Raw genomic sequence first — 12221 nt, 5'->3', positions numbered from 1 at the left:
CATACATATATATATATATATATATATATATATATATATATATATATATATATATATATATATATATATATATATATATATATATATATATATATATATACATCCTTAAAATATGCAAACAAAACTGTTTAGATAATTGATACTTCAAATTTGCATGAATAAATCTTAAGGAATATAACATAACTTGGCTTCTGAGAGCTTCAAAATGTAATGAATAAAATGCTAAAGTTGTTGATAAACAAGCAATTATTTTAATAATGAAATATTGTCATTTTAAATGAATTATTATGATCATTTAAAATTAATTATTTCAAATATGTTTATTTTACTGTATAATTATATGACTGGATGTAATAAGAAGTCATAAAAAATACAAATACAAATACAATTAATTTTGATGTTTTGAGCAAAATATAGTAAAAATGTATTTATTTATTTTTTTAAATTAATAAACATATTTATTTTTAGGTAAGATAAACATAATAATACAATGTATATCTAGTCTGGATGATTTAGTTCTTGTCACCCTGTTGTCCTCCCGTCTCTTCCCCAAGGATGGCTGCATGAGCTGGGCAAACGCCTGGAGATGCCTTACGTCAACAATACGGTCGCCGCCCTCTACTTCACCCTCAGCAGCCTGACCAGCGTCGGCTTTGGCAACAACGTGTGCGCCAACACAAACGCCGAGAAGATCTTCTCCATCTGCACCATGCTCATCGGCGGTATGCCGGACGCCTCGTATGGAATAACGTGATTGGGCAGGCACGCTGTTTATATCGTGGGAAAGCGGACGTGAAAAAAGGCCGTCCTCACTCAGGTCCGCATGGAGCTGGAGGCCCCCTCCAGCTCCGGCTGAAAATCGGGAGATTTTCGGGAGAATATTTGTTCCGGGAGGTTTTCGGGAGAGGCGCTGAATTTCGGGAGTCTCCCGGAAAATTCGGGAGGGTTGGCAAGTATGCCCTTGACTGATGTACTAACTTTGTGGTTTATTTTGTACATACGTAGCATAATCTACAAAGATATAAATAATTGCTATTGCGACATCCAGTGGACACATTTAGAACAGCGGTTTATTTCATTCAAAAATTTCAGGTTAATTTTCATGCTTAGCAAAATCATCCCGCGGGCCGGATAAAACCTCTCCGCGGGCATGATCCGGGGCTCGGGCCGTACGTTTGACACCCCTGGTCTACACTGTACTGTCTGTACACACAATACAATAATTAGATAATTGTTTCTTTAGAAGGATTATGTGGCTCTTAAAAGAGCCGTTGGTTGTTGCAATGACGTCACATGGTCTACTTGGAGCTGGTGTACTTGGTGACCGCCTTGGTGCCTTCGGACACGGCGTGCTTGGCCAGTTCCCCGGGCAGCAGGAGTCGCACTGCGGTCTGGATTTCCCGGGATGTGATGGTGGACCTCTTGTTGTAATGAGCCAGGCGAGATGCCTCGGAAGCGATGCGCTCGAAGATGTCGTTGACGAACGAGTTCATGATGCTCATGGCCTTGGACGAGATTCCGGTGTCGGGATGCACCTGCTTGAGCACCTTGTACACGTAGATGGCGTAGCTTTCCTTCCTGGTCTTCCTCCTCTTACCCTTCCCCTTGCCAGGAGCCTTGGTGACGGCTTTCTTGGAGCCCTTCTTGGGCGCGGACTTCGCTGGTTCGGGCATTCTGATACTGTCTAGGTTCAAAGTGACCGACACCGTGAGCCCTGTATTCTTATAAGCGCTTTCATGCAAAGTAGGCTGCGCCAATTTTCTGTTTTGATTGGCTAACACCGTGAGAACCGTGTGCATATAATCGCTTTCATGCAAAGTAGCCTGCGTCAGCTCTCTTTTTTGATTGGCTAACACCATATGTCCCCTGAAGGCGCTGGAAACGGTCAAGGATCACGTGACGTCCTTTTTTTTGTGGAGCAAACGGAAATAATGATACAAACCGATATAAAATGACTTTGTTTCCCACAATAACAGTTACTGTTTTGTATTCATACCGTTTATATTTTATTGCATGTATATATTTTCATTATATTGGTTTGCCTAAACTGTTTGTTGTGTTTTACGTACCAAAAAGTAATATAATACATGCTCAAAGACGTTTAAACACAAATAGTATCAGATATTTATTTATGTGCAGTATCACACTCCCAACCCCGATGGCAGCAATCTAGTGAAGTGCTTGCGGGTCAATACTGCAATATCGATACCGCCGATGCCAGATCTTTCAATCAATGACAGTGTATTTATACAAAGGTTCATCACAAGTGATATTTTTATGCTCTAATACTGATTCTCAAATGACAATATCGATATTTTGTGTTGACAGTAACAATGTAAAGATTTTGTCCAAATAAAACGTGATTGGTGGAACTACTTTTTCTTCCGCCAAGGTCTAAATATGTGCTTTGCTGACTCATTCTGTCATTTCTTTGACGGTTAAAAAGAGTCCCTAAGTATCATAAAACAGCAATTTGAATGTATCGTTTTAGTGTAGACTACACACAGATTTGAATATTAATCGGAACAGATTGAACAACGCTATGATTTGTTTATCCCTGTGATTTGATATCGTTTGAGGACGATTCCCCGAGAGCAGCAACATTTGAAATACACTTTTTAACATTTGACCACACACACATTAGCTATATTCGCATAAAGTATCGGTATTGGAACCCCACACAGCAGAAGACTGCTATACGGATCCGCCTTCAAGTCGCCCAACCCGCGTTACTGTCACATTCGTTTTGGCTCCGCCTAGAGGATACAGCTCCGCCTCTGAAAATTGTACGGTCAGACAGGTGATCCTGAGCGGACTCGTGTCTGATTCGCATCCACGGACGCGACAAACTAAACCGGCGCGCGCCGCCTAGAGTTATAGGCTCCGCCTACGCGCGCTGAGCTGACCAATGTCTGCCCCCGCAGACGTGGACGCGCCTACTAGCGTGTACGCGCATGAGCCAAGATCTCTGGACTTTCTTTGCTGGAACACGAACGTAAGCATAGATTTATTGATTTATTGCTACATTCGCAGTAAAGATCGGCCTTTGTGTTTCCATCATCATTTATGTATGATTGTAATGACGTTGTTTGATATTAGGACTAGCAGTAAAACTTTATATTCTGTAAAAAAAAGGCTTTTATTTCCAGCGCCGCCTCCCAGAATGCTTTGCATGGGGGACGTGCGTCTGACGTCACGTATTCAGAAAATTCGAAATGGCTGCACGCGGGAGGTGAGGCCCGAGCGAAGAAAAGTGGAAAAGAGTTTTATTCGTCAAAAAACCCACACAACGACGGTCATTTTTTCGCCGTGCTATTGTAAAATTGTCTTTTTTCTGTGTTTTAACTTAGGCTATCTTTTGTTAGACGCTGTGAATGTGTGTAGGTTACATGCTACGATATTCCACATATTTCCAACTGGTTGAAACGAAAGCGTATTACTTTATTGTCAGTGTTGTTTAGGCCCAGGTCGCTATTACTTCGTTATAACAACGTAACGTTAACAGAGTGGAAACAGCCGTTCTTTGCTATTAATATGAGTGTGTATTATTTCTTTCTTTGTTCTTTAGTGGAGCTCGAGATCCTGTTTACTGTGGACTAGCTGTGTGTGACGCCATGTTGTTTTTGTTTCCATTACAAAAAAAAAAAGGTATGTCTATGTGTTTTTTGGCATAGTTAATTGTAGAAAAAAATATAAAATGAGGTGATGTGAGTGGGAAAAATTGCTGCACATATTAAGGATCCTTTTTCTTGATCTATATTTTTTTTTTATTTGCTGATGTATATATTTTATATGCTGTTTTTTATTTAATTAATTTATTAGAGACTATTTTATGCTTTATTTACCTTTTTTTTAATTATTATTTTATTTACTATTATTATTATTATTTCCACATGTAAGCATAAATAATTGATCATATTAGTACACTGTTTGATTGCTTTGCTTAATGCATTCCATAATTTAATTCCACATACTGATATACTGAAGGTCTTAAGTGTTGTACGTGCGTACAAATGTTTTAAATTACATTTCTCTCTAAGATGATTTTTCTCCTCTTTTTTTGAGAAGAATTGTTGTATATTCTTGGGTAGCAGGTTATAGTTTGCTTTGTTTATAATTTTAGCTGTTTGCAAATTCACTATGTCGTGGAATTTCAGTATTTTTGATTCAATAAATAAAGGATTTGTGTGTTCTCTATATCCAACATTATATATTATTCTAACTGATCTTTTTTGTAACACCGTTAATGAATGAAGTGTACTTTTGTAATTATTTCCCCATATTTCTACACAATAACTCAGATATGTAACACTAGTGAACAGTAGAGAATATGAAGTGATTTTTTTGTCTAGAACATGTTTTGCTTTATTCATTATTGACGTGTTTCTTGCTACTTTATGTTGTATATTTTTTACTTGAGATTTCCAGTTCAATTTATCATCAATCATTATACCTAGAAATTTGGTTTCATTTACTCTTTCAATTTCTATTCCATCTATTTGTATTTGTGTTTGACTTTCTCTTCTACTGTTACCAAATAGCATTATTTTAGTTTTACTGAGATTCAAAGATAGTCTGTTTTTGTCAAACCATCTTTTTAATTTGTTAATTTCTTCTGTTATTATTTGTATTATCTTCTGTGTGTTCTCTCCTGAACAAAACGCTGTTGTATCATCCGCAAATAATACTAACTTTAAATCTTTTGTAACTTTACAAATGTCATTTATCTAGACATTGAATAATTTAGGTCCTATATTGATCTCTGAGGTACACCACAGGATATATTTAGCGTTGTAGACGAAACCACCACATTAATATTAAAGATATGGTTAACATTCTTAGTGCTAAAGATATTCCCCTCTCCTTGTATCCCTTCTCCCAGCTCCACCGTCTCGCCGAGTGCCAGCAAGAGTCATGAGTACTTGTCAACTCGACTCCTCAACTGGAGATAACTTTCTAGGTAAAGATTGATCTCTGAAATAATATCTCAGCATCCAGTAACCATGGTTAACAGATCACAACCATTTAATACCAATTTATCTCCCTTAGCACCTCACCATGGGGAAGGACGCATTCATATGCCTTCACCAGCACCTGCATTAAACATGCAGAGAGTTACACAAGGTAGGGACTGATCTCTGAAATATTAGTGTATAGATAGGCCCCTTGGGTATTACCAGTCATGGTTAACTGATAGCTCTCTCACAATGCCCACCTCACTAGGAACGGCAGTCCCTCCTCGACTCCCTCCACCCCCCTCACCAGCAGCCCTCAACATGTGGCAGACAGAGGAGCCTGGATCCAGCCTGGCCTACAGGCCAACATGGCGAGGGGGAAGAATGGCCGACAACATTTCCTGCTCTGGTGAGCAATAACTGACAAATACCGGATGGTCATTCTGTGCCACAAATTTTGAAAAAAAATTCAAATTCACAAGCAATCACATATTTTCTTCAAACTTTGTCAATAACTTTTGTCATTAACTAAGGTCAATAGCTAATGTCAGGATTATGAGTAATGAGGATAAACACTGAAACATGTTAATTTTATACTGCTGTTTGTCAACAGCGCCTGAGGTAATCCACATCCTTAGCCTGCTGGAAACTATTAAGCACAACCAAGACCAGCTGATTGCGAAGGTAATCTTCTTAAGCCTTGAATAGGTCAATATTTCATAATGACATTGATTTTGATTCATTATTATTTTTTTAAAGAAAGAAACAGCCTACATGGCAGCTTTGTGTGATTAGAGTAAACATTGCTACATTTTCTTGTTACATTTCACCTGTTTGCTCTTTAAATACCACTTTTAATGTTTTTTATTTATTTCGATCATATTTTTTAAAAATGTGCCCTGGGGCCGTTAAAAAATGACCAAATGGCCCCCAGGCCGCACTTTGGACACCCCTGGCCTACACGAATACAAACATAGAATGATAGTTAGTACAAATATAATAAGAAAACAATGTCAACCTCCCAAAGTTGGGTTATGGATATTTATTTATGCCCCCCACCCCCAACCCCCAGCCGCCGTCATCCAACAGAGCTAAACAAGTACTCTGATCAAGGAACCAAATAACGATATTGTTTAAACATTTTGGATGTCTTGCACACCTATACCCTGATCACAAATTTTATGCTGTGTGGGACACTACTGCCGATACCAGCCTGCATTTTACTCGGTATCAGAAAGAACAAAATCAGTGGTAGTATCACACACACCACTATCAGTCAGTTATAGTTGCACAAATGGTCGGTAACAGATATAACTGATAGCAGTCTGAATTTGACCTGTATCAGATTGGGAGAAAAAAAGTTGTGGTATCACACAAGTATATTTGCTTACAGTATTGATATTACTAATACCAACCTACTGTTTAATCTGTATCAGAGTGGGCATGTTGTACATGACTCACTTCAATTAGTAACATATACAGGATAATTCATTATAGCTGTTTCCTAAACACAATAAAAGAGAAGTTGTGACCTCTATCGATGAGATGTGGAAGTGCATGTCTTAAAATCTGAGCGATACATATTGACATCAAAGGCTCATTGACTGTTAGAAGAGGTGTGTGGTCCTCAAAAAGACCTTTGTTTGTTTGGTGAAATGAGATTGAACAACGCTATGATTTGTTTATCCCTGTCATTTGATATCGTTTGAGGACGATTCCCAGAGAGCAGCAACATTTGACCACACACACATGAGCTATATTTGCATAAAGTATCGGTATTGGAACACTACTGCCGATACCAGTCTGAATTGTACTCTGTATCAGAAAGGGAAAAAAAAAAGATACTTGTACTTGTATAGCGCTTTTCTACCTTCAAGGTACTCAAAGCGCTTTGACAGTATTTCCACATTTACCCATTCACACACACATTCACACACTGATGGAGGGAGCTGCCATGCAAGGCGCTAACCAGCAGCCATCAGAGGCAAAGGGTGAAGTGTCTTGCCCAAGGACACAACGGACGTGACTAGGAAGGTAGAAGGTGGGAATTGAACCCCAGTAACCAGCAACACTCCGATTGCTGGCACAGCCACTCTACCAACTTCGCCACGCCGTCCCTAAATCAGCGGTGGAATCACACACACCACTACCAGTCCGTTACATTTGCACAAACTGTCGATAACAGATGTAATTGAATGCAGTCTGAATTTGACCTTTATCAGTTTGGGAGAAAAACGTTGTGGTATCACACAAGTATATTTGCTTACAGTATTGATATTACCGATACCAACCTAATGTCAAATCTGTATCAGAGTGAACATGTTTAGTAACATATATAGCAGACCTGGGCATTCTGCGGCCCGCGGGCCGCATCCGGCCCTTTGTGCGTCCCTGTCCGGCCCGCGTGAGGCCAATTATAAATTACAAAATAAATTTTAAAAAGTATCTATGTCGAGTGTGCAATACAACGGTGCTGCTTTTGTTTTGAAAATCGTTATTTGTATTACTTCCGTGTGGACGTATGCGTGTGCGTGATTGTGAGTGAATGTGAACAGCTGCAATCATTAATTACAAAATAAAGTTGAAAAAACATCTATGTCGTGCGCGCAATACAACTGTGCTGCTTTTATTTTGAAAATTATTATTTATGGGCGTGTGTCAGTGTGTAACCTGCGAGTGAAGGTGCACATGCAGCGACAAGTGATGCACGGTTTACACCCGAGACGCTAAAAAGAGAAAAGTTGATGAAGAATGGCGTGTTTCCAACAAGACATGGACTGCCAAGCAACGTTCCCTCTAAGGTGCGTGCCTGCGCAATTGCGCACTGCTCAAGCGTCTGCTGCGCGCAGCAAATATATGCCGCGCACCAAATCAAATCCCATCTGAATTCTAAACAAAATAAACATATTTATTCTATGTAATTTTGCAATGCAACTTTGAGTGACAGTGACAACAAGCGGCCCTAACGGTGTTCGTCAACACCGTTCAATTGAACACCGTTCAATTATTGTAACGTCTATCGAGATGCTTCGAGGCCAGGAATTATATCGATCACTTTATTGAGCAAAACTGTTTATATTCGGCCATAACCACACCAAAAACATAAGTAAAACACTTCTATCTCGAAAAACTAGTCATTTTCTGCCGTACAAACCAGGCCAAAACCAACTTGTCATCTGTCACCAACACGCATAGCACTAAACCACTGGTGCGTTTATGGCCACACAAAAAGTCGGACAACTCAAACATCACACAAAGTTACACTCGACTCCTCAGTCATACGTGTGCTTATTTTACTGTCATTTATTATTAATGTTAATTTATTTATATTAGTCATGGAATGCTGTTACATACACTATGTCGAAGTATTACTATTATTATTAATTATTATTATTATTTATCTTACGGTATATATCAAAAATAATATTGAGCAAAATTTAATTGAAATATTGTCGGTGTGGCCCTCCAGCAGTGCTCGGGTTGCTCATGCAGCCCCCGGTAAAAATTAATTGCCCACCCCTGATATATAGGATAAGTCATTAGATGTGTTCCCTAATCACAGAAGTGACCTCTGTCGATTAGATGTAGAAGTGCATGTATCAACACCAGAGCGATACATATTGAAATCTTAAGGTTCATTGACTGATAGAAGAAGTGTGTGGTCCTAAAAAGGACCTTTGTTTGATTGGTGAAATGTGAGATTTATCCTCCGAAGCCGTACAGAGTGCGTCCTTGCCTCTTGAGGGCGTAGACAACATCCATGGCGGTGACCGTCTTCCTCTTGGCGTGCTCGGTGTAGGTGACGGCGTCACGGATGACGTTCTCCAGGAACACCTTGAGCACACCGCGGGTCTCCTCGTAGATGAGGCCGGAGATACGCTTAACTCCACCGCGGCGAGCCAGGCGGCGGATGGCGGGCTTGGTGATGCCCTGGATGTTATCACGGAGGACTTTACGGTGACGCTTGGCGCCTCCTTTGCCCAAACCTTTACCTCCCTTTCCTCTTCCTGACATGATTATGGACAATTAGGAGACAATCCACCGAGTAGAATGATGGCTGTGACAGTTTGTAGTGTGCTTTATGAGACAACTGCGGACGTGAGAGAGGACGTGTGACGTCACAAGTGCAGCCCTTCCTGTTTTCACCAAACACACAATTGTATCTCCTCTCTTTTTAAGTCCAGTTTGTATAGAGACAAATGCGGACCTCTCTCACGTCCGCAGTCACCGGTGTAGCCCTTCCTGTTTTCACCACATACACAATTGCATCTCCTCTTTTAAAGAAAATGTATAAATCTTGTGAAATATTTCCTCAATATGAGATTAAATACAGATGCTAACCTGTTATATCATACATAATTGTCTTAAGTGTGTCATTTATTGTCATCTCACTCACACAGACTTCAAATGATAAGACACTATTGGAGTGAGTCACCCAGAACAGTGATAAATACAAAACATTTAAAAAAAAAAAACGATTTTACTATAAGAAATCACATGTATGGGGCATTTTACCCGACCTTTTTAGCGTTGTCTGAACAACTAAGGGTTCATTTGCAGGGTTGATTGCTTACTTAGCCCCATAACGGCATATACCATTAATAATAATCACACATTAGTTCTATTTTTATGAAGTCATTTATTACAAATATAAAAAATATGAAACAAAATAAAACTCTTAAAAAAACGATTTTTCCCCTTCTTTTTTTCTTTTCATGACATACGTCATGAAGACTTTCATTGGTGGTGAAATTCCTAAAAGCAGTCCCTGTCGTCTGTGAAACGTCTGTAGAAAGTATACTATCCATGTATAGAGAAAATACTTCAGCAGTGATGTAGTGGAGGGAATACAACCTGTTTGAGCCCACTGCAACAAGCCAGCTATTTGACTACCACATTCACCCAGTGTTGTATAATTGCAACAATTATATAACAAGCTCTAAATGAAATTTGATGCATCTGTTCCACAATAACTACATATGTACGTGCTCTAGACATTGTAATAACCAAAAAAAATATAAAAGACATTTTAATTACTTGAATCTGATGAATCCAGTCCAATGAAACAAATATATTTTGTTCAAAGGAAACCTTGAGAGGTGGTGTGAGTTCATGGCCAGAAGGCGTGACTTATAAACAAATGTACGATCCAATAGCCTTGTGAGACTGAACAATAGGACCCAATGACTATGTAAATGTGGTAAAAAATATATATATATATACATATAACAGATTGTTTTGTAGGATTGTTAAAGGTAACGTTTTAATTTTACAACAAGGGGTGTTACACGGTTAATGTGAAGTGAATTATATATTTATATAGTGCTTTTCTCTAGTGACTCAAAGCGCTTTACATAGTGAAACCCAATATCTAAGTTACATTTAAATCAGTGTGGGTGACACTGGGCAGGTGGGTAAAGTGTCTTGCCCAAGGACACAACGGCAGTGACTAGGATGGCGGAAGTGGGGATCGAACCTGGAACCCTCAAGTTGCTACTAACCGAGCTATTCCGCCCCCCCCCTTTCCCACTTCAGAGCGTTTACATATAAATATACATTCATTTACTGACTTTTTGTTATAGTAAAATGACATCTGTGAAAGAGTAATACAACAGTTTTGTAATATATAATTAAGTCAGTCATTATTAACATACCAAGATGAAGAATATCTTATTTTCAATAAGATCTTTGTGCAAAGCATTGTGTGTAATATTTCGCAAAAACTGAAGCAGAGTCTAATCTGCACAGTGGTTTTGCTTACTGTGTGTAGACTTCAACTGTGGGAACATTTTTAAATTTAGTGTGTAAGCAATTGGAAAAAAAAACTGTTAAGAAATTCATCTCACATTGGGGACGGCGTAGCGCGATTGGGAGAGTGGCCGTGCCAGCAACCTGAGGGTTCCTGGTTCGATCCCCACCTCGTCATGTCCGTTGTGTCCTTGAGCAAGACACTTCACCCTTGCTCCTGATAGTGGTTAGGGCCTTGCATGGCAGCTCCCGCCATCAGTGTGTGTGAATGGGTGAATGTGGAAAAAGTGTAGAAAAAAGTGCTATACAAGTATAACCCATTTACCATTAGTGAAAGGTGACATTAGTGAACTCCCACTGCCGCTATTTAACATAAAATATTCATAATATGTGCTATTACTGTACATATGAAGCAGGTTGTGTTTGAATTTCTGTGCAGATTAGTCAATCAATGTTTATTTATACAGCCCTAAATCACAAGTGTCTCAAAGGGCTGCACAAGCCACACAGCATCCTCGGTTCAGGGCAAGGAAAAAACTCAACCCAGTGGGATGACAATGAGAAAACTTGGAGTAAAGTATTTAACAAAATACTTAGGGGTAACTTTTCAGAGTCAATGTAGAGCAGGGGTCACCAACGCGGTGCCCGCGGGCACCAGGTAGCCCGTAAGGACCAGATGAGTAGCCCGCTGGCCTGTTCTAAAAATAGCTCAAATAGTAGCACTTACCAGTGAGGTGCCTCTATTTTTTTTCAAATTTTATTTATTTACTAGCAAGCTGGTCTGGCTTTGCTCGACATTTTTGATTCTAAGAGAGACAAAACTCAAACAGAATTTGAAAATCCAAGGAAATATTTTAAAGACTTGGTCTTCACTAGCTGACAAAGTAACAGATAACAGATTTGATGTCCAGTTCAAAGTGTGACATGATTTATTTAAAAATTTGAGAGTTGACTTTTGTATTTTACATGAGTTATCATTTGTACAAACATGGTGCAAAGCAATTCATGATTTGTTAAAAAAATGTTAGTGGCTAGCTAGTTAAAATGGGATATTGTGATTTCACAAGACTGTTTTGGAAATGATCATTTGAAAATGTTCAATTTGAAAAATGTGCACTTAGAGAAAATATAAAAATAAAGTGTTGCATATTGATATTTATGTTTCTATATATATTTGTGAGAAATCAAGATGATCAGTGTTTCCACAAAGATAAATATCATTAATTATTAATTACAGTTAAAGGTAAATTGAGCAAATTGGCTACTTCTGGCAAGTTACTTAAAGGCCTACTGAAACCCACTACTACCGACCACGCAGTCTGATAGTTTATATATCAATGATGAAATCTTAACATTATAACACATGCCAATACGGCCGGGTTAACTTATAAAGTGACATTTTAAATTTGCCGCTAAACTTCCGGTTCGAAACGCCTCTGAGGATGACGTATGCGCGTGACGTAGCCCGACGAACACGGGTATGCCTTCCACATTGAAGCCAATACGAAAAAGCTCTGT

The 12221-nt window shown here is 39.0% G+C and overlaps 2 protein-coding genes across 2 annotated transcripts; both read right to left on the bottom strand.

The window, feature by feature from the left end:
- Window positions 1–1073: 1073 nt before the first annotated feature.
- On the bottom strand, window positions 1074–1709 carry LOC133656202 (histone H2B 1/2-like). The gene has a single exon (XM_062057112.1). It carries the CDS (start codon window positions 1671–1673, stop codon window positions 1299–1301), a length of 375 nt encoding a protein of 124 aa, XP_061913096.1. The 5' UTR covers window positions 1674–1709; the 3' UTR covers window positions 1074–1298.
- Window positions 1710–8657: 6948 nt separating this feature from the next.
- On the bottom strand, window positions 8658–8969 carry LOC133656426 (histone H4). The gene has a single exon (XM_062057505.1). It carries the CDS (start codon window positions 8967–8969, stop codon window positions 8658–8660), a length of 312 nt encoding a protein of 103 aa, XP_061913489.1.
- Between the last annotated feature and the right edge of the window lie 3252 nt (window positions 8970–12221).

The sequence above is a fragment of the Entelurus aequoreus genome, linkage group LG08 (genome assembly GCF_033978785.1).
Source record: "Entelurus aequoreus isolate RoL-2023_Sb linkage group LG08, RoL_Eaeq_v1.1, whole genome shotgun sequence".
Lineage (NCBI taxonomy): Eukaryota > Metazoa > Chordata > Actinopteri > Syngnathiformes > Syngnathidae > Entelurus > Entelurus aequoreus.
The sequence above is the reverse complement of the archived record's forward strand: the minus strand, read 5'-3'. Positions and strand labels throughout refer to the sequence as shown.